The 23,721-nt window shown below is 38.9% G+C and overlaps 1 protein-coding gene across 4 annotated transcripts in view; it reads left to right on the top strand.

Annotated features, from left to right (window-relative positions):
- ADGRB3 (adhesion G protein-coupled receptor B3) overlaps positions 1-23,721 on the top strand; it is a 1,221,611-nt gene that overhangs the window by 1,043,792 nt on the left and 154,098 nt on the right. For all 4 annotated transcript variants that reach the window (XM_082251903.1, XM_082251901.1, XM_082251904.1 and 1 more), the window contains one exon: positions 19,702-19,852. In XM_082251903.1, the coding sequence (XP_082108029.1) occupies positions 19,702-19,852 (151 nt within the window). The remainder of the gene's footprint in view (positions 1-19,701; positions 19,853-23,721) is intronic.

Consider the following 23,721-nt stretch of genomic DNA (forward strand, 5'->3'; position numbering starts at 1 on the left):
CATTCTGGTTTGATATGAACCAACTGCATCTGGCCACCAAATTTGGATATTTTTTGAAGAGAAGATACCTATGCTGCATTGGGCTGAACAAACAGCTTGTCTCCTAGCAGGATACAAATTGTCAGTATTTTGAATTACCCTTCCTGTATATAAGTAATCTTTCCATTAGCATTGTCTCGAGTCTCTTGGCTCTCTGTTTACACTATTGATTGACCAATATCGGTTTTTCGTTGCCGATATTGATATTTTGACCAATGCATATCGGTATCAGCCGATATTGGCCAATAATTTTGTACATTTAAAAAAAAAATGTTTTTTTTTTTGACAGATACTTTTGTGGAGGGATCTGGGGTCTAAAAGACCCCAAACCCCTCCTCTGCACTTAAAAGCATTCAAAATGCCAACTTTGGCTGTTTTGAATGCTGTCATTTTTTTTAATCTGGTGCCAGACAGTACACGGAAGTGATGTCACTCATGGTATCGCTTCCGGGTTTTTGAATGGAGACCCGATTAGAGCCAAGTGTGGCTTCGATCGGGTCTTCGGCAGCCATGCAGGCTGGTTGCCCAGGTCTCCCGGTGGGATGGGAGACCCAGACGATCCGTGTCCCCTCCCACTCCTTTTAATGACAGCTGAGCGGCTTCTCAGCTGCATCGGTGGTCATTACAAGACAGCCGACCGTCGGCTATGGACGCCGGTACCGGGGGGATGCCTCTAGCTGCAGGCATCACTCTGGTACATGCACTTTCCCGAAATATCGGCAATATCGGTTAACTCAGGGGCTGATTCCGATATATCCGGAAAAGTGCATATTGGCCCCCGATATATTGGCTTTGCCGATAATCGGTCGATCCCTAGTTTACACCCTGCTTTGGTGTAAACAAACTGCTCCTGGCTGCATTGTAGCCCCATGTTTTTTTTTTGTTTGTTTTTTTTTTGTTTTTTTTTTTAATCTCTAGCTTTCCTGGGGGTGCTACCCTGACCTTGGGCTCCATTTTCTATTTGTTTTGTTTTCCAGTCCAGTGTTTCCAATGCAACACCTGAAATATAAATGGAAATTGAAATACAATAACATGTTTAGCAATGCCTCTGGTAAAACAGACTCTTCCCCTATATTTTTTTTGATCCAGACAACTTTTTGATGTGTGTTCAGGTCAGAAAAGGTAGTGTGAGAGCACAGTAGGGAGATTTTTTTTTACTGAATTTCTTACAAAAAAAAATCCATAGTCAGAAAATGTCTGAATCTCAGTAGAATTTCACACTGTGTACCAGATTGTGGGGGAAGATAAGGAAACTGCTGGAGGAGCAGATGTCAGAAAGTTCAACCATATCTATAATAAATATTTACAGTTGATTGCTTGCTGGTTCTTTTTATCTAGCTTAATTCTAAGCCTAACGATTGTACTGTCTAGGCAGCATGTTACCTGAATGGTATATTTGTGCTACAAACTACCAGAGATTATGTCTGTATAAGCCATTGTTTAGTTATCACCTAATGACATTGTTTATTGGAGCAAATATGACTTATTATTATGCTTATAAAGCATAATGGCTATTGCAAGAAGAAATATGAGGCAATCCAGATACCTATGAGATACTAAATACCATTTGAATATATACTAAATCATTTTAGACAAAAGATCAGGACCTGTGTAAAAGGTACCCTATTTTCCTTAATTAAGATGAATTAATATGCATCTGAATAAACAGCACACTGCTTTTCAGCAGTCTTATTTGTCATGATTTGGTAATTTATCTTCTACATCATTAGAGCTCAGTGTCATGTAGAAAATAAGTGCTAATTTTTTCTTACCTGATTATGTCAATCAGTGATTAGCTAACATCTTACCAGTAGTAACTACAACTTTTTTTTTTTTTTTATATTGGTTCAGCTATATTTGTGTTCTCCCTGGACAAAGCAAAGAATGTTAAATTAAAGTGCATTATTTTCATTTTCCTCTAAATTCATTTGTACACGCCCTATTTTTTTGTTACATGTGTCGAACTGGGGAAATATCCCCATCACTTAATGTCCTAGAGGAAATCTCTCTGAATTTAACAGGATTTCCATTGTAGAGAGCTGTCACAGCTGTCCCAACTGACGGGTTTTCCTCACTTCTTGCTCTAGTGGCAGCTTCAAGTCTTGGATTTCCTATTACTTTCTGTTAGTGACAATGCCTACCAGGACATTTAGATGAATCTTCCCAGTCTGAACACAGACATCAATAAAAATCTGAGAGAAAGCCTAACCCTTTCCAGCTCTACCTAAGACAAAAAATAAAAAAATACGCCTTTACATACACTTAAGCCCTGGAAGATTTTACCCCCTTCCTGACCAGGGCCTATTTTGCGATTCGGCACTGTGTGACTTTAACGGAAAATTGCGCGGTCATGCAACGCTGTACCCAAATGAAATTGATGTCCTTTTTTTCCCAGAAACAGAGCTTTCTTTTGGTGGTATTTGATCATCTGTGAGATTTTTTGATCATGCGCTATAAACAAAAAAAGAGCGTCAATTTTGCAAAAATAACAATATTTTTCACATTTTTTTATATGAAATTCCCCCAAAAAAATGTAAAAATCAAAAATTTTATCATTTTGGGCCAATTTGTTTTATGCTACATATGTTTGGTAAAAAAAAATCACAAAAAGCGTATTTTGATTGGTTTGCGCAGAAGTTATCGCGTTTACTAACAAAGGGAAAGATTTTTGTCATTTTTGTTGTTTTTTTTAACGCGTAATGGTGGCAATCTGCAATTTTTTTTGCGGTACTGCGACATTGCGGCGGACAGATCGGACCCTTGACTGACATTTTTGACACTTTTGGGGTTACCAGAGACATTTCTACAGTAATCAGTGCTATACATATGCACTGTTACTGTAAAATTACACTGGCAGTGAAGGGGTTACCTTTTTTTGAGAGGGAAGGGTTATGTGTGTCCCTAGGGGCGTGCTTCTAACTGTGATTGGCTGTGGCTTGAGGTGTAGGAACAGTGATCAACGGTCCTAGATAGTAGAACCGTATGATCACTATTTCTACACAGGGGAGAATGACAGGCGGCTTGTTTACATCAGCCGCCTGCCTTTCTCCCTCTGCACCGACGATCGCCGAGTGACCGGCGGACATCGGGTCCACCGGTCACACGCGCGGGGGGGTCCGTGACCGCGCGGGAGCGGGAGCGCGCCTCCAGGGGCGAGCGCTCGCTCCCTAGACCCTCACAGGCTAGCGACGTAGTACTACGTCGCTCTGCCTGTGAGGGGCTGACCGCCGACGTAAATAGTAGTGCGGCAGTCGGCAAGTGGTTAAGGGAACAGCTAAACACTGAATTTCTTACTGCAAAACAGCTCTGAACCCACCCTGCACACTAAACTGCAGTCAAGAGATAAGGTCTGGTCTAGGACCCACCTCAACCTCACTTGGCAAAGTGAGAAGACACTTTAAAATGAAGAGGTCTATATCATGTTGTGCCATAAACAAGCTCCCAGTATATTCAACAGTACTGTGCAAAGTAGTAGAGCCTTGATAAGATCGAAATGCTGCCCCTCCTTTCCCAGTTTGAGTGGTGCTTTGTAGGGAATTAAAGGAGGCTAATATAAATACAGATACTGGCACTTATGCTAGCACTTTGTAAAAATATATTAGATAGTTTTAAACAAATACATAATTAGATTAAATTGAACATTTTAGGTTTTGTATTAAGGCATTTAGATCTTTTATGGCATAACATGCTTTAAACCTTTATATATGCCTTCATTGTGCCTATTTAATACATTTAGCCCTGAATTTTATAAATCCTAAAACATCTATATTTATGAAAATAATAATTTTATTTAGCTCTAAGCCTCTTGCCAAAAGGCCAGGCTGCTTCATTTTAAACAGGATCATTGTTTAACTACTTGCCGACCGCCTTTTTACTGCGGCAGGGCGGCTCGGCTGCGTCCAGTTGCGTAGTACTACGTGACTGGAGTGCATTTGTATTTTGGCGGTATGTGCGCGCCGCCAGAGCCACGATCCCACTGTGTTTAGACACAGCGAGAGGCAGGCCATGGGAGGAGTGGCAGCAATTGCCGCTGTCCTCCTGCGATTGTCCTGGAAACGGAGAGAAGACCTTCTCTCAGACAGGCATGGACAGATCAGCATTTTCAGCTGAACTGAAACTGCGATCTGTCTGTGCCTGTCACAGAACACACACACACACACACACACACACACACTGAGTAAGCACATAGGCATTCATTTAGCCCATTTGATCACCCCCAGTATTAACCCCTTCCCTGCCAGTTACACTAATACAGTAACAGTGCATATTATTTAGCACTGATTACTGTATTAGTGTCACTGGTCCCCAAAAAGTGTCAAAAATATCAGTTAAGGGTCTGATCTGTCTGCCGCAATTTCACTGTCCCGTTAAAAATTGCAGATCGCCGCCATTACTGATAAAAATAAATAAAAAGTTCAAAAATCTATCCCGTAGTTTGTAAATGCTATAACTTTTGTGCAAACCAATTAAAATACGCTTTTTTGGGATTTTTTTACCAAAAATATGTAGCAGAATACAAATTGGCCTAAACTGATAAAAAAATTTCATTTTTTAAATTTTTTTATTGGGAATGTTTTATAGCAGGAAGTAAAAAATACGGCGTTTTTAAAAAAATTGTCGCTCTTTTTTTGTTTATAGCGCAAAATCTAAAAACCGCAGAGGTGATAAAATACCACCAAAAGAAGGCTCTATTTGTGGGAAAAAAAGAACATCAACTTTGCAGTGCCGAATCGCACAAAAAGGTGGCAAATCCTTCCGGGGCTGAAGTGGTTACATTTTAAGTTTTAAAAACCTATTCCTGGGTGGCATCTTGATATGTTGATGCTGGTCTTTCCACTAGTGCTTCTATTATCTGTGCAGGAATGCGGTTGGTGGGCTTAAATGTAATCTTCCCAGTGAGGGGCATAACATAATTCCTATACCTTGCTGCCGGTGTGCAAAAACTAGTATCTACTGTATGTGTGGGAAAGTAATTTGAAGGCCAGTCCATTTTTTAACCTCTTTTGAGTCCTTCATTATTCTGCATGTTTGCAACTTTTTTACTGTGGGAATAACAGGCCACATACCTTGCATTGTGGGCTAAGGTGGTATATTTTAGGTGTAGGAGCGTGCCATTTTTAAATAACACTAAATAAATAAATAGAAAACAGAAGGTAGGCAGTTATGAACTATGAAAATTAGATTTCAGAGGTGGACTGATCAGACTGCCAGTGGTACTGATTGTTAGTTGGCGGTGACTGTTGAAGAGTTACATTCTGCAATGAAGGATGTGACTCATAACCATTTACGCGAGAACTACTTTAGCATTCAGAAGGCATGGTCTTCTGAGATATAGTACAGCAAAGGGATTTTAAGAATATACAGTTGATCCAGACAGTAAGATAGGAACTACCAACAAGCTTTACTTAATGCTTAGGAAGCAGAAGGTAATATTAAATTTGACCATTGAAAAAAATCTGACACCTAGCTTTTTAACCATATAACTGCCAGAAAAAAATAGTTAAATTACATTGCATAACAGGCATCACTGTAAACAAAAGCTATAACAGTTTGTAAAGACCGCTTTATAGGTCTGAGTATATCCATAGATTACAGTGTGTCTGCTAAAGACCCAGCAGCACAGCAGTTCAGTAGACAAGAGAGAAGAGTTCATAGCCCAAGGTCCATCCCTGTCAGCTTGAGTAATGGTAGAAGCAGCATTAAAATGATTAGCATAGCACTGCTGTATATAAAGATATATGTTAATAGACTAAATTATATTATTTATACAATGCTGTCACAAAAGATATTCAGCAAACCCTTTTACAACCATAAAGGTATTTAGCACAATGAAGTTTTTTCTGCTGTGCATCAACACCTACAGTATCTCACAAAAGTGAGTACACCCCTCACATTTTTGTAAATAATTTATTCTATCTTTTCATGTGACAACACTGAAGAAATTACACGTTGCTACAATGTAAAGTAGTGAGTGTACAGCTTGTCCCCAGAAGGGACGAAAGTGGCAGGTCCCTTCTCACATGACACTCCAGCCTTCTTGAACAGTCTTCAGGCAGATTGATGTCTACTGATATGTAAGTTATGTACATTTTTGGATGTGAATAAAGGAACATATTACACTATCCTGGATCCCTCTTTCTTCTATGAGCCTCAGCCCGTGGTGACCACTCACAGGAAACACTTCTCGTCTCACTTACCAACCCAGCTTGATAAACCCACATGCTATACAGCTAAGGGGTCAACAGCAGCTGGTAAGTGCACTTCACGTAAGGGAGTGGATCACTGGACACTGCACTAGCACTTTTGAAAAACAATTTTTTGCACTTTGGAAGAGCAATTTTCTCACTGGACAGGTTTATGGACTTTCACTGATTAATATATATATGAACTTTTAGCATCCTATTTTGAGGATCATAGTGGTTTTTATTGGTCTTGCACTTATTTATTTATTTATGGACTCAACTTTCACTATCAGCACTTATAGATAACCTAGTATAAATGTGTTTTCACCGGCCATAGGATTGTGGATGTGTTTTTTCACTGAGCACATAGGTTATGCAATTTTTTATTATTTTCACTGGACACATGATTTATGAACTTTATGCATAAGCTTTTAGTGGAGGTGGTCACTTAAGGGATACTATTTATTATATTCATCTTGTTTATTGTGCAACTCTAGACTCGGTTTTGATAGTTGCATTTATATGTACTTATTCACACATCAGGTTTACTGTTCCATATATAATTTTTTCTTTTTCACTACAGTTATTTATATTCTATGATGGGCCTGGGTGGTGCGCTGTAAGGTTTACTATTTAAGCATTTTTTTCACAGTGTGATGATGAGCAGCAAACCCAATGGTGGTGCCCATACTACATTTTAGTGCAGGGTCATCTCTTTATATTTACCAAGCTGTACACTCACTACTTTACATTGTAGCAAAGTGCCATTTCTTCAGTGTTGTCACATGAAAAGATATAATAAGATATTTACAAAAATATGAGGGGCGTACTCACTTTTGTGAGATACTTCCACATATATACTTATTAGAGGTCATTTAGTGGATATCTGTAAAACTGCTATTCATTTTTTTAGGATGTAGCTATACTCTTAGGGATTGTTCACACCATGTGCAGAGATCTGCGTTTTCTTAATTTTGCTGAAAGGGCGCAAAAAAAAATACCTTTCTTCTGTTCACACCACAGCTCTGGTGCTGTGTGTGTTTTTTTCTGTGGAGAAAAAGGCATATATGTCATGACACTTGGGTTGTGTGTACAAAGAATTACAAAACATGTACTAGCTTTGCAGCTTATTTCCAAACCAACATATACTTGCACGTCTTGTGAAGATACATAGATGGGAACAAGGACCTCTTCCTGACAACCCTGGCCAGTGGCTGTCGAGGGTCTGAGGGCGGGGCGGCCTATCGGAATCTTTAACAAGGGGGCCCCCAGATCCTGCTCCCCACATGTGAATGTACATTGAACCCCTACCCATTCACCAAAAAAGTAGTGTAGTGAGACAAAAGACAATATCTTATTCTTCCTCCGCTCTTCTTCTTCTTCCTCCGGTCCTCTTCTTCTTCCTCCTTCTTCTTCCCCCACTTTTTCCTCCGGTCTTCTTCTTCCTCTGGTCTTCTTATTCCTCCGCCGCTGCTCCCGTAGCCGAAAATAAAAAACAAGCCTCCTCCGACGTAGTGGATAACATCATTCATATACCCTGCCTATTTGTGAATGTCACAGCCTACAGCATGATGGGTCTGTGATGTAACAAGGGGTCTCTGGATGATGCAATCAGATGGCCATGCCTCATAGTTATATATGAAAAGTGTGACATTAATGCAAACAGACTGGTGGGGCGCAACGTCGAAGGAGGGGTGTTTTTTTTTTCCAGCGGGTTGGCTGCAAAATGCAGGGGGCGGCAGAGGAAGAAGAACACCGGAGAAAGAAGAAGACCCGAGGAAGAAGAAGACCAGAGAAAGAAGAAGAAGACTTTAGAAAGAAGAAGACAGGAGAAAGAAGCAGGGGAAGAAGAAAAAGATGGAAGAAGAAGGCCAGAGGAAGAAGACCAGAGGAAGAAGAAGACCAGAGGAAGAAGAAGACCAGAGGAAGAAGACCGGAGAAAGAATACATTTTTAATAAAGGACTTGTCAAAAACTGTCTATTGTCTTTTGTCACGCCACACTACTTTTTTGGTGAATGGGTAGGTACAATTTACCCCATACCTATTCATATGGGGGGGGGGCTAGGATCTGAGGGCCCCCTTCTTAAAGGGGGCTTCCAGATTCCACTAAGCCCCTCATCCACAGACCCCAACAACCACCAGCCAGGGTTGTTGGGAAGAGGCTCTTGTCCCGATCAACATGGGGCAAAGGTGCTTTGGGGTGGGGAGGACTCCATGTCATTTTTTTTTCACAAATCATTTTCGCCTGCAATTCTTTTTTTTTACATTCAGCTGTCAGCAGAGACCCGCTGGCAGCTGATGACTCATCAGTTGTTAAGGACGCGGTGGCCGGCTTCCCGGCCCGATTCTTGGCAACCGGATTTATACAGTGAATGTAAAAAAAAAGCAAAATGCAATTCGCGACAAAAACTCAGTAAAACGCTGTTAAAAAAACGCATGAAGCACAGCAAAAAGCACTGCTGAAATGCTCAAAAGCAACATGCATAAATATGAATCGCTCGAACGAAACAAAACAAAATGTGTTTTGGATGTAGGTCCATTAAACTCTATTACAAGCAAAATGCTTCATTTTGCGGAAAAAAAAGTCCCTGGCCCTTTCCAAAAACACAGAAGAACAAAAATGCATTGATGTGAATGTGTTCCGTAGGAACCCATGTTAAAAAAATGAAATGCATTGCTGCAAAAAGCATGAAAAAACACATTAGTGTGAAACGAGCCTTAGCAATCATAAAGCTCATGTTAATGGGATGGGGAGTAGGGAGGACTCCAAGTTGGAGGCCACCACTGACTTATTAGTACTAAAATTTTTGATTAATTGTTTCCCTTAGCAGGGAGGGGTGAGCTACTAGGAGTCAGGACCTCAAACAACTCATTACAATCAAATTCCCAGCAGAAATACAAGAATAATCTTTTGCCTGTCAAAGGATTTGCAGTCCTTTACAGTCAGTTTGGGAATTAGAGACCTCTTCAAAGCCAGGCAGTCAACACATTTAAATCAGTATCATCTCTACTGTCCAAATTGTTGTGTAAAGCATCAAACAAACATATTTCAACTTAGTATTTACTTTTTGTTTTGAATTCCAATTCGAATTATGGATGAGCATACGAGAGACTATTTAGTAGTGGATTCCGAAATAACCACAACCTCATTATGGAGTTGATTTACTGAAAGCAAATAGGATGTCCCCATCAATGGGATTTGCCCCAGACTTTAGTGGAGGTGAAGCTCTGATGACTTCCATCATCCAATCATATGCAGGCAGAATTTTTCTTATTTTTTCCTTACACACAATTGGGTATTCTTTGCAAATTTAAACTTAACTACATTCACTAAGCTCTTGGGCAAATTTCCTTCCATAGTGCAACTTCCTTTGCAAAGCAAATAGCCTATTTGCCTGTAGAAAATCATCCCCTATGTGTAAACAGTCATGCATGTTAGTAATTTGCTCCACCAGACAAATGTCTGCAATGCATCTACTCTGTAGTGGACTAAAAGAGAGGGGTTGTTTGAATCCTGTACTAGTTCACTGCAGGATGCTGTTCGCAATTCATTAGAACATATAATCCTCATGGTATCAAGGTTTCATTCAAAAACAGAGCCCATGCTTCTCCAGTTGACATTCCTGGGGTTGACATTCTCAGGTTGACATTCATCGTATGCATACCTGACTATTGACAACAATAATTATTTATGGCATGCTTTCTCATACTGACATAAAAAACATGGACATTAACATAAAAACATGGACATTAACAGTTTTTTTCTGAAGATTAATGTATTTAGAAATTGTAGTGGTTTTTGAAAAGTCATTTTAAAGCTGTAAAGAATTCAGTGCACATGATTAATTACCTTTGGCTATGTGGTGAAAGCTTCTCCATTGTAAATGACAGACAAAGTCTGCTTCTGCCAATGACATGATCCACAGAGGTTTCTGTATGTCTGGCAGTGGCATTATATTACTCAGCACTCAGAATCTCTTTCTAAAATAGTTTAACTTTGATGGATTGTATTGTCCCAAAGTAAGTTTAACGTTGCTTAGGAAAAGTGTTCTGCTTTTGTCCTTATTACTTTCCTGCCTGGTTACTGGTATGCTGCAATAAAATGGCCACATTCACAGTAATGTGTTTTAAAGGATTACAACAGTGAATTAGACAGTTGTATAGACAAACACCAGAGTCAAAGAGAATGGAGGAAAACATGAAGGGAAGGAAATCAGAAGCTGGATTAGACAAAACAACCAAATCGCTAGAAAGGGGACAGTGAAAAGTAGGATACTATGCAGCAAGCTATAGATTAACAACAGAGACACAAATCATACAGCAGGAACCCAGACAGATGTGTCAAGAAAGAGGAACTGACTGGTGAATACAAATGGCCAAGGGCAAACAGAAACTCAAAGTCAGATGACTATAGAGGTTTAGGTAAAGTAGAAACCAGAATAACAGACAAGTTTACTGAAAGTGGAGAGTTGGGTATACAAATGGATATGAAAAGACTAGGATTAAAGAACTAGGAAATAAGTAGCAAAGGTATTAGTGTAAGGATTAGGTCGAATTTACACAAGCAACACAGGGATTAATTTGTTTAGAGTATAAGGAAGGCAAAATAAAGTCTCTCATATACCTGCCACTGTCCTTCAACTGTCAATTGATATAAACTGGCTATACATGCATAGATTTCTAGTGTTCAGCTGGAACAAAAGAAATCTAACCAATTCCTTTATCAAGACCAACAGCGTAGATGGAAGAATATTTTGCTGCGGAATATTGTTTTGAGAGTCGGGGATGCCTGCTGTCAGAATACCCAAAATCCAGGAATAAATAAATATACACAAAATCCAGGAATTGCAGAGCAGAGCTTGATTTAGCGTTAATTAGATGTGTGCATGGACAACTTTAGCCTCTGTTGTCCCCTAAATGTTTGACAGTTGAATGGGATGGGATGGGGCTTGACAATTGGAGAGCCAAGACTAAACATCAACTTGAAGAGACGTCAAGGCCCTGTGAACAGCCTAGATTCAATAGGGGACCCAGGGATCAATTTTAAGCAACCTTTTAGAGCTCATAAAACATAAGCGCATCAGCAGGTTCCAAATCTAATAATCTACTTGACACACAAAACAGAACATTTTTTAACACTCCCCAAACTCTATAAAGTAATAGTATTTTCAGTAATAATTATGAAATTATGAAATTGAATACATAACAACAATAACCAATATAAGGAGAGTAAATTGTCTTTTTACAATTATGTTTATTGCAGAAATGTCCCTGTGCATTTCTAGTGAATAGAGAAATGTTCCTGTACATTTATGGTCAGTGGAGAAGTGCCTTTTTACATTGATGGGGATACAATTGAATCCCCTTAAAGAAGTGGGCAGTAGTGTGCACTGAGGGTATGTGAATTGCAATGGTGAACTCTCTCACAGTCAAGGTATGATTCTTGGACAAACTCTCTTTAAGCCATAGGACCCGAGACTGGCTCAGCTTCTCTCACATGTGCTTGATGGTTGTATGTTACATATACTGGGGTCTCACATGCTTTATGTCTATTATCCCAAACCCCTTGGGATTGCTTTGTATCCTGGAGGATGGAGTCTCACATGAGATGGGATTGCCTGGGATGGGGGGACGTAGATGAATCCTTTTGCATTGTTGATAGGTGGGAAGACTATCAACCTAATAGACAGCTGAAAGGACAATTGAGGCATGTGGTTACCATAGGATAGAGGTTGCTCACTGCTCAAGGAACCACTATCACACTTCAGGGGAACCCTAGGGATCTACATATCCTGACTAATAAAGGCTGAAGATTGCTGAACACAATACGGGTTTAGCCTTAGAAAAAAAATTAGACTCAGCAAGATTTACTTTATTTTGGAGTTGTGGTCTAATCAGCATCACCTCCATTTTTTACACACAGATACACCAATGCCCATTCACAAATGCACTGGTTTTAGTGAATATGTGAAATGGTAGTTTTTCAGACCATATATGCAGCCCCAGCATCTAAAACAACTCAGCATCTAAAACAAAAACAGGTATACTTGCTAAGTGTTTATCTTCCACACTTCTTTGTTAATTTTGCTGACTAATACTGGAGGATTAAAGGGACTATACAAATAAATAAAGAGGATTTCAACTTCATAATACACTACCAGGTTTTAACTACTTCCAATCTACAGTAATCCAAATATATTTAAGAAAAATATTAGAAAAGAATACACAACACGGACACCATTTTGGTTACTTCATTGTAGTAATTCATATTACATGAGTATGGCATGCCATGATATGGAAAGCAACTAGGAGTGGAGAAATATCTAAATGTACAGTGATACTAAGGGGCATATACCATATTATGAGTGATGTCGACTTATGGGAGTGATATAGATTAATGGAATTTATTGGAGCTTGATCATGCAGATTTAGAATGAGAAAAAGTTTTCTGAAAAATATACCCAGGGACATCTTTCTACTGAAGATTTTTCTGTTAGAAACCTTGGGACATGTTAGGCTAAGTATAACTTTAGACCAATGGAAATATTGTTATTATGCATCCAATGCTTGCATAAAATTGCACATTTCTGTGAGTTAATGTACAATAAATCAACTTTGATAACTTTGCCCTCATTTTACAGTCCTGGTTATGGTTTGCACACTACCATGTCTCCTAATCTCTGCATTGTGACTCATAGAGAAACAAATATAGCCACAAGCTTTTCTGAGAATATTCCATCTGTGACATCATTTACCTTTCTAATCAGTATGGCTGTTAATGATTTCCTGATGGCTGTGAGAAGCTGTAAACGTTAGTCATGCCACCAGATGTCTCAACAAATATTCAGCTTGCTCTCAGTAACCGCCCTTGAAAACAATGCACAAAACAACATTGTGATACAGCAATGTGCCAATGCCACAGCTTAAAACTAACCAGAAATAAGATACTAATTTGAATTGATTCAGCCATCGGTTATGTTAACTGGATCTTTAAGTATGTAGTCTTTTCATTAGCAGGGATCTGGTATTTTCAAAATGCCACTGCAATATTAAATTTACAGTTCAGTAAATACTTCTGAGCTTGGTGTGCTTCATCATGAAAATGGGCAGAGAGGCATATTTTTATAGAAAAAAACTGTACCTTCTACACCACATCCCTTTATCATAAAGGACTCTTTACCCAATAAATCTAAGTGTTACTTGGCATAACCCAGAATGGATGTCATCTCTATTTGTTTTTCTTTATGGATAGAGTAATGGATGATTAAAACCCTTCCAGGGATATTTGGCAGCTGTGCCCCATTGGAGAGATTTCCCTTTAGAACCTGGGTTGCACACACAACAGAAAGTGAGGAAAATGCTGTTGTCACCAGAACAAAAAAAAAAAAACTGCTCTCTATTTCTGTTCAGGAGGAAACTTAAAATTTTGGGATTTTCTGTCTGTCCCTGTGACAATGGTCTCCAGGACAAATAAACAGGGTAAACCTCCCCAAAAGGGACACATACAGTAAAAAAAAAAAAAAAAAAAAAGAAAGGGGTTCCAACTCCTCCCTACTCCTTCTACTCTATCCATACCAAATAATGTTAAATTTCTATATATTTTAATCATAAATCTATGTGCATATTAACAGTTTTTGTGGCTGTTACTCTTCTAGCATAATATACACATTTGAAAAAATGTGGTAAATGGTTAACGATTATGATAATAATTGGTCATCAGTAACTTCTAGATAATTTTATACCCTTATACAGTACTACTAATTGATGATCTTCATTTTGCTTCAGTGCTGAGAGGTCTGTTAAGTACCTTCAACCAAAGGTCAATGAAATTGTGCATTTTGTGCTGTCATAATGTTGTCCTTGTTGGCCCTTTAAAATGCACAGCATTCAAAGGTAAAACCATCCCAGGTCAAAAATGAAGTCTGTGTCTGTGCTGGAACAAGTCCTCGCATTAATGGTTCTCAAGCGTAGAGTTAATTTGATCCTCAGCAGTTGCCTAATTCCAGAAAATATGTAGCTATTGGAATTCTCTGTTTCAACCAATGCAAGTATAGATTCTATATTTTCAATTCCATTGATTTATTTTCATCCATGTGCTTGCTTATCTTATACTAAGGATTTTTTTAACCACTTGCCGACCAGGCTTTTTCTGGAACTTTAAGTTTACAAGTTTAAATCAATATTTGTGCAGCGGTTTTTCAAATGCAGTGTTTTGGGAAAAAATAAATTTCAATGAATAAAAAAAAAAAATACAATACAAAAAAAAACACAATACATACCACATTTTTTTGTAAAATGTGAAAGATGTTGTTACGCTGAGTGAATAGATATCTAACATGTCACACTTTAAAATTGCCTGTGTTGATGGAATGGCGACAAACTACTGTACTTGAAAATCTTCATAGGCGATGTTTTAAATGCCTGTTTAGAGTTACAGAGGAGGTCTAGTGCTAGAAATATTAATCTTGCTCTAAAGTTTGCAGCGATACCTCACATGTGAGGTGCTAACACCGTTTACATATGCGTGCATGGGTTAAATAAGCGTTCATTTCTGCGCGCGAGCACGGAGGGATGGGGGCGCTTTACTTTTTTTTTCTTATTTATTTTACTTATTATTTTTATACTGTCCCTTTAATTTATTTATTTTTCTTATTACTTTTATTCCTAATACAAGGAATGTAAACATTTCTTGTAATAGAAATAAGGATGACAGGTCCTCTTTATGGAGAGATCTGGGTTTTAAAAGACCCCAAATCTCTTCTTTACCTTTAAAAGCAAAATATAAAAAAAAAAAACATTTACTTCCCGCCTGAACTGGAAGTGATGTCGCTCCACTCTTTGATCTGCCATTGGAGCAGCCACCCGCACTGTTGGATCGTTTCTCCAAGAGACATCGGCAGAAGGGGGGAGGAGGGGGGGCATTCTCTCTCGCCACTTCGGAAAGCATTCCAGCAGCTCATGAGCTGCTCAGAATGCTTTCATAGGAAAGCAAGCCACTGGCTGCAAAAACCGGTACCAGGGTTATGGTTGATATATTCAGCCATAATCCCTGGAAACCACTTGCAAACCACAATGAATATATGCATATTGCGGTTGGCAACTGAAAGCTCTGTGCTGCCTTACAAATTAGAAATTATCTACAAGGTTAATTTATATCCCATTTTCACAACTAATTTTAGTATTTTTCATGTAGGAAAAAAAATGTTTAATAATTTAGGATTTTTTTTAATACTGACAATTCACTGTTGCAGCTGACACTGTCATAACCGGTTATAGCCAGCCACATTTGCTATTTGCCAGGGGTGGCCTTTGACCACATTAAAAAAGCCACAAAAAGTGATATGCACCTTAAAGCTGAACTTCAGCCAAACAATTAGGCTAACAGTTTTAGCTTTCAAAATTTTTTTCTGCCCATTCAGTCCACAGCTTTACACTACTCCTTCGCACAGTACAGCCCTAGCAGACAGTGAAGGAGACCTGTCTTTCTCTGCTTCAGCTCACTAAAGCCTGGTACACACGGGCTGAATATATTGGCCGGTTCAACAGAAACCAGCCAACATTCGGCCTGTGCGTACATCATCCTGTCCGATAGAAGATGGCATGTGATCAGCGCTGGCAGCCAATTGCTTTGTGAGCACTGACCAATGTCTTCTGGGCAGGGTGAGGTGGGAAGGGGCAGTCCCCTTGTCAGAACACAATAGCTCAGGGGGGAGATCACTGTACTAACGTCACATAGTTAGTACATTGAGCTCCCCCTAAGCTCCTCAGTTTTTTTTTTTAAGCTCGCTAGTGTGTACCAGGCTTAACAGTTAAAGGTCTCCTTCCCATCTCCAGCCAGTGACTAGATGAGTGAGATGAGAAACAGCAGCAGCTTATCTCAATGTCACTCTCTTCTCTCCTCTTATCATACTCTTGTACTGCAACACAACTGATCGGCACCTTATGCTGCTCCTCCTCTCTCCCTCAGTCTGAGCTCTACTGTCCAGGGACTGCAAGAGGCTAGTACCCAGTAAATTTAAAGAATGTATGTAAGGCTTTTTTAATGAATACAGAGCTGCAATAATTTGTGTTTTTATATCTGACAAAAAAAAAAAAAACAGCACCGCATATGTATTTTCCACTACATATCTTTTTATATCAGCCTGAATCCGTTATCTTTTAGGCAAGATATAATTACTCTTTTAAGGACTGTCTAATTGGTCATAACTCAGCATGGGTATGCCAAAAGTGTGTTTTAAAGGGAAAAACTAAATTTGAAAAAAAATAAATAAGGTCTTCTACAGATATTTTACCTCTTCCTGATCATGGTATGCAAATGTATGGTGGCAGGAACAATGGGCGCAGTGACTCCTACAGCTCTTGGTCACACCTTCTAATCAGAAGTCAGCGTGATGGACTCTTGATCCTTTGACCACTGTCAGATCAAACCCCCCACCACCGCATTAAAGCCCATTTCAAACACTGCCAACAGCCAGTGGAATGGGGTTTAGGGGTTTAGAAGAGTCTATTACAGATTCCTGCCTATGTTTGTTCTAGAAATATTGCAAAGACCCATTTCCTATTAACTGCTAAAAATGTTTAGAATAAAAGATTGTGAACTCAATGATCCTTGTAGCAACCCAGTCACTTGCAACTCTAGGCACCTTTCAAAGCTGCCAGTTAACTATTGGGATAATGGGCTGACAGCAGCAGAGAACGTTTTAAAGTGATTGTAAACGATCACCTTGAAAAAACAACCTATTCAGTTTAAAATAGATATGAAAGGCAAAACATTTGTATATAGATATAAAAAACATTATAAATACCTTTTTCCCTTTTTTATATTTAATCATATTTTTCTCTGTTCTCAGCTGCATAAGAGCTGAGGGGAGTAATGGCAGCAGCACACACACACACGGTGTGCTCTCTTGCTTAGTGTGGTCAGTTTTTATTAGGGAAACAAGGGGACTAGCATGAACACCAGGGATTATATACAAAGGAAGCAATACGAAGAGAACAGGACACTTTCTCATACAAGTATATGGTACAGCAGGCACATTTTAGGAATATGAAGTGTTGGGGGAACAAATGCTTTAATAAGGATCCTTAAAGCGGAGTTCCACTCAAAAGTGGAACTTCTGCTTTTCTGTCTTCTCCCCCCCTTCGGTGCCCCATCTGGCACCTTTCGGGGGGGGGGTACCTGTTTTTCACAGATACCCTGTCCCCACTTCCGTCGGACCTCCCCACGGCAAGGTACGTCAGAAGTTTCGGCCCCCTCCTCCTCCCTCCTCCTTCCTCTGCTTCTAGGCAAGTAAGAGAGCGCAGCACCCTTCTCGCATGCACAGTAGAAGCCTGGTCGTGAAGCCACAAGGCTTCACTGTCGGGTTCCCTTAACGGCAATGATGGCGGCAGCATCCGACAACCGATGGAAACATGGGCTGCGGTGCAGACATCGCTGGACTCCAGGACAGGTAAGTGTCCTAATATTAAAAGTCAGCAGCTACCGTATGTGTAGCTCCTGACTTTTAATTTTTGGAGGGGGGGGGGGGACACCGCTTTAAATGGGAGTGTTGTATTAATATACAGTTTCTTTTCTTTGAATTTTTCTGCCCAAAGGGTAAGGTTACACTTTAAATATTAAATGTATAGCAGAGACACAAATCAGTGAAGGTAAATGAAGCTAAAATATTTTAGTATTTGGAAAGTATGTGATGTGAGAAATGTACTATAAAAGCACCTATTAGTGCATTATTTAAGTTAAACCTGCATAAAATTATTTCTGGTATTCAAGATGCATGATTATCATATTAGAAATAAAAAACGTGTGTAACAAATGAAAGTGTAAAAAGCAGGAAAGTGTCAAGTCATTAGACTGCTATATTCATAGTGTAGAAATTATCATTATCAAATACCAATGGTAATACATGTCATGATAATAACTAGAGTTTAGCAATCCACTCCCACATTTCTAGTTTGCAATTTTTAAATCAACCGTACTTGCTTTATTCATTTTCTTTATTTATTTTTCATTTGTTGGTTATTATTATATTAAAAATAGCATGATTCCACTTTTTTCTAATACCAACCCAGCACACCAAATTAACTGGCATCTCTTTTGAAAAATGGATGCAAGTGTTTGGTTTTCTACTATGTTTTTGCCAACTTATGAGTCCTACTACAGTTTTTGACTTTATTTTGTTGGCCAAATCACTTAATGATTAGCCTTTAAAAGTCCAAGTTGAATTCAATAGACTAATCCTGTGTTCTCCAAATTTGCTGTTTAGCTTGAAAGCAGGTATCGATAAGTGCCTGGTATGTATTTTGAGGGGGTACTCCATGCAATAAAACAAAACAACAGCAAACAAGAAGTGGGTTCCTCCTTACAATCCATAGCAAACTTTTATCCAATCTAATATGTGAAATAAGCCAGCAGTTGGGCCAGAAAGTTATTCATTTAGCAGTAGCAGCCAGATGTTGGGTGAATGAACCAGCCAAAAATGGACATTAGTTCACCCATAGAAGGAACTTCAAACAGCTGAAGTTCAGGTCAAACTCTCTGTTGATGTAAACATGAAGCTCTTTCTGAGACTTTAGAACTTTGCCTATCCTCAAACCCTCTCTGTTCCACTCCAAGTGCATACATTGATTTCTTTATCAGCTTTCTTCCATGCTATGGTCTTGACTCAAAGAAGCCTGCCTGTAGGGATATGGCTGTTCAGAGATGTAGATATAGAGGCATACCCACATCCATAGGAAACAACTTTGACTCTCCTGCAAGGCTTTTTACGGGCTTTGTAATAATTTCACAAAGTGTAATAAAAGTATTTTTTATACTTTTTTTCTCTATAAAGGAACAAGGTAAAAGAAAATATAATTTTGGCTTATGCTTTGGGGTGGGAGAGGGAGGTTTTGTGAGTAAATTTTGAAAAATCCCTGGTTTGCTAATGATGCCATAAATACATTCTATGGTGCATTAGGAAACACATTCAACACAATCAGAAAGATTCTAAATACAAATATGATTTTCTCACATATAAATTTAAACATAGTTTGCCCATCCGGATACACATAATAGATTACAATTACAAATAATATTTGCCTATCACACGTAAAATTAAACAATATTGTCCATCAGCCTTCTCATTAAACATAGGGATAATCTTGTTTAAAAATGAAAGCTTTAAAAGGCTGTAATATTCAGATGGACGAATGTCCAAAAACACCTAAATTGTTTCTCCTAAATATTTATTTAGTTTTTTTTTTAATGTATTTATGTGATTAATTATGACAGTTTTTTGATTTTAAACGTATAATACCAATTGAAAATAAATATCATTTAGTAACCTTTATTGCTTTTGGACGTATTTACACATGTATTTCACACATGAATACAAAAGTGAAAGTTAAGTTTAATGGCAATACATGCTTATATTCAGTTGAGAAACCTTTTTGTATAATACTTTCAGTTTTGGTAAATACGTTTTTTTTTCTCTTCCTCAGGGTATCTGTACCATGACTACAGCCTTCCTCCATTTCTTTTTCTTGGCATCATTTTGCTGGGTATTGACAGAAGCCTGGCAGTCATATATGGCAGTGACTGGGAAAATTAGAACAAGAGTTATAAGAAAACGCTTTCTGTGCCTTGGCTGGGGTAAGTTTGTATATGAAATGAAGTATCTGTTGAAACAAGGTATATTGATTACATAACTTATAAATTATACTGACCAGACATAATCTAAACCAGTGTTTCTCAACCTTTTTTAGTCAAGGGACCCTTGAAAATTATGGACAGTCCGAGGCACCCTTTAAAAATATGGACAGTCTTTAGACACCCCGTCCTAAAATGTAAATACTATTCCCATAGTTTTACATATTGCAGCAACATCTTCACATATAGGAGACACCTCTCTCATTTTTGTAAATATTTTATTATATTTTTTCATGTAACAACACTGAAGAAATGACGCTTTACTACAATGTAAAGTAGTGAGTGTACAGCTTTTATAACAGTGTAAATTTGCTGTCCCCTCAAAAAAACTCAACACACATCCATTAATGTCTAAACAACTGGCCACAAAAGTGAGTACACCCCTAAGTGAAAATGTCCAAAATGGGCCCAATTAGCAATTTTCCCTCCCTGGTGTCATGTGACTCATTAGTGTTATAAGTTCTCAGGTGTGATTGGGGAGCAGGTGTGTTCAATTTGGGGTTATCGCTCTCACTCTCTCATACTGGTCACTAGAAGTTCAACATGGCAAAAAAAATTTGTAATTTTCCCAAAACTTGTGGCAAAATATTAAATATTCCATGGACTCAGCATGTCTCTCAGCAAATACCTTGGGGTGTCTACTTTCCGAAAAGGGGTCATTTGGGGGATTTTGTGCTATCTTGGCATTTCATGGCCTCTGAAACTGTGATAGGTAGTGAGGAGTGAAATCAACAATTTAGAAAGCCTGAAGGCAGTGATTGGTTTTCGGGGTCCTGTACCCGGCTAGACTGCCAAAAAGTCTCACAAATGTGGTATCCCCATACTCAGGGGAAGCAGCAGAAAAAAAATATTTTTGGCTGTCATTTGATACCCATGGCATGTTTGAGCAATATATCATTTAATTGACAACTTTATGTTAAAAAAAATAAAAATTGTCAATTTCTTGAAACTTGTAGCAAAATATAAAATATTCCATGGACTCAAAATTCCTCTCAGCAAATATCTTTGAGTGTCTACTTTCCAAGATGGGGTTATGCTGTCTTGACATTTAAGGCCTCTGAAACTGTGATAGGTAATGAGGAAGTAAAATAATCAATTTATGCCCTTTGAAAACCTGAAGGTAGTGATTGGTTTTCGGGGTCTCGTACACAGCTAGGCTCCCAAGAAGTCTCACACATGTGGTATCCCTGTACTCAGGAGAAGCAGAAACATGTATTTTAGGGTGTAATTCCACATATACCCATGGCATGTGTGAGCAATATATCATTTAGTGACAACTTTGTGTAAAAAAAAATTCTCAAAACTTGTGGCAAAATATAAAATATTCCATGGACTCACAATGCCTCTCAGCAAATAGCTTGGGGTGTCTACTTTCTAAAAAAGGGTCATTTGTGGGGTTTTTAAACTGCTCTGGCATTTTATGCCAAATATTAGAAGCTTATGCCACACATCACCCACTCTTCAAACCACTTGATGACCAAGCATTTTCTAACACTTTTTGTTTACACGAAAAAATTATTATTTTTTTTACACGAAAATTACTTTGTACCCCCAAACATTATATTTTTTTAAAGCAGAGGCCCTACAGAACAAAATAGTGAGTGTTTCAATTTTTTCTTTGTCACATGGCATTTGCACAGAGATTTTCCAAACACAATTTTCTTGAAAAAAAAAAAAACACTTTTTTTAAATTGAATGCAATAATACACTATATATTGCCCAAATGATTGGTAAAATATAAAAGATGGTCTTATGCTGAGTACATAGATATCAAACATGATATGCTTTAAAATTGCATACACCCGTGCAGCGGCAACAAACTATGTACATTTTTAAAAGCCTTTAAAAGCCTTTACAGGTTACCACTTTAGATTTCCGGGGGGGGGAGGGGAGGGTCTACTGCAAGAAATACTGCCCTCGATCTGACATTCGCAGCAATACCTCACATGCATGCTGCAATTGCTGCTTACATATGACACCAGACCGATGCTTGCATTCGCCTTTATCCGCAAACATTGGAGGGGGGGCAGAGGTGCTTACATTTTTTTATTATTATTTATTGTGTTTTTTTATTTTATTTTGACACCTTCCCTTTCATTTTTTTTTTTTTTTTATAATTTTTATTGTTATCACAGGGAATTTAAATATCCCCTATGATAGCAATTAGGAGTGACAGGTAAAAAAAAACAATTGTGGTCTATTAGACTCTAGATCTCTCCTCTGCCCTTAAAGCATCTGACCACACCAATGTTGGTGTGATAAGATGCTTTCCCAAATTTCCAGTGGCGCTGTTTATATCTGGCGAAACTGAAGTCATGAAATGCTCGTAGCTTCCGCCATCTTAGGCCATAGAGATGATTGGAGCCATTATGGTCTCCCATCAGCTCTATGGTCAGCTAACGGAACTACCAGCTGCAGTCTTGGGTTACCGAGGTAAAATATAACTGCTAGTGCTAGCAGAGATCAGGCCTGACTACGCTAATGCTGCAGTTTAGTGTGCTGTTTATTAGAAAGGATAGTAATCTGCTGATTCTGCACTTCTTGGGGGGAGGGGCTAAACACAGGTGCTGGCAGGTGTTGGGACTGATCCTGTTAATGTTGCATTTTGGGAACAGTGTATTCAACTTTTGGGGACGCTAGTATAGTTCTGATCAGAACAAAGATATTGATCCTTTGAGCCACTATACTAGTAATGGAGGTGTTTAGTGTTTGTGTGTGTGTGTCACTGGCAATCAAAGGGTTAAAATGTATTACTAAATATGCGGCAGGCAATCTGACACTGTCCTGTATTGACACTAACTAACATTAACACTAACTTATGTCACCTGTGACACTAATACAGTACAGTGATCAGAAAAAAGATCTGTACACTATAATAGTGACACTGTGACAGGTCAATGAAGGGTTAACCGGGGTTGATAAGGGGGTTACATTTCTATTAGTGGATATAAGGCGTGTACCCTAAACCTATCTGGGACTCCCTCTACCACTACCACTAACTGTCTCTCAGACTAACTGAAGTTACGAGTAAATTATCTGTATACTGTATATAGTTTACATTGTGACAGGGAGTGAAATGTTTAACTGGGGGGTAATCAGGGGGTTAAATGTGTGGCTATGTGTACTGGTGTCAGTGTAGTGCTTGTGTACTCATGGTAGATGTTCTCTCTTCTAAGGCTGTAACAGATAAGGACTCCAGGAGAGAAGATTGCATCATATACTGTGCCTCTCTTCACATTACACAGGTACAGGATGTTCTGCAAGTGATCAGAACCGATCACCAGGTCCAGGCCAAAAATCATTGGCCTGGACCTGATGACTGATCGGTTCTGAAACTAATCAGAACATCGCCGGGACGGCGCGACCGGCGTACAGTTACGTAGGTTTGCACAGCCGAGCCGCCTTGCCGCAGTAAATCTGCGGTGGGCGGTCAGCAACAGGTTAAACTCACATGAACTTTAATGGCATCCCAGTCTTAGTCTGTAGTGTTCAATGTTGAGTTTGCCCACTGTTTACAGCTTTAACACCTTCAACTCTTCTGGGAAGGCTGCCCACTAGGTTTAGGAGTGTGTCTATGGGAATGTTTGACCAATCTTCCAGAAGCGCATTTGTGAGGTCAGGCACTGATATGGACAAGAAGGCCTGGCTCGCAGTCTCCACTCTAATTCATCCCAAAGGTGTTCTTTTGGGTTGAGGTCAGGACAAAGTTGTGCAGGCAAGTCAAGTTCCTCCACCCCAAACTTGCTCATCCATGTCATTATGGACCTTGCTTTGTGCACTGGTGCACAGTCATGTTGGAACAGTAAGTGGAC

Source organism: Pelophylax lessonae, assembly GCF_965119305.1.
Source record: "Pelophylax lessonae genome assembly, chromosome: 3".
In the NCBI taxonomy this organism is placed as follows: Eukaryota; Metazoa; Chordata; class Amphibia; order Anura; family Ranidae; genus Pelophylax; species Pelophylax lessonae.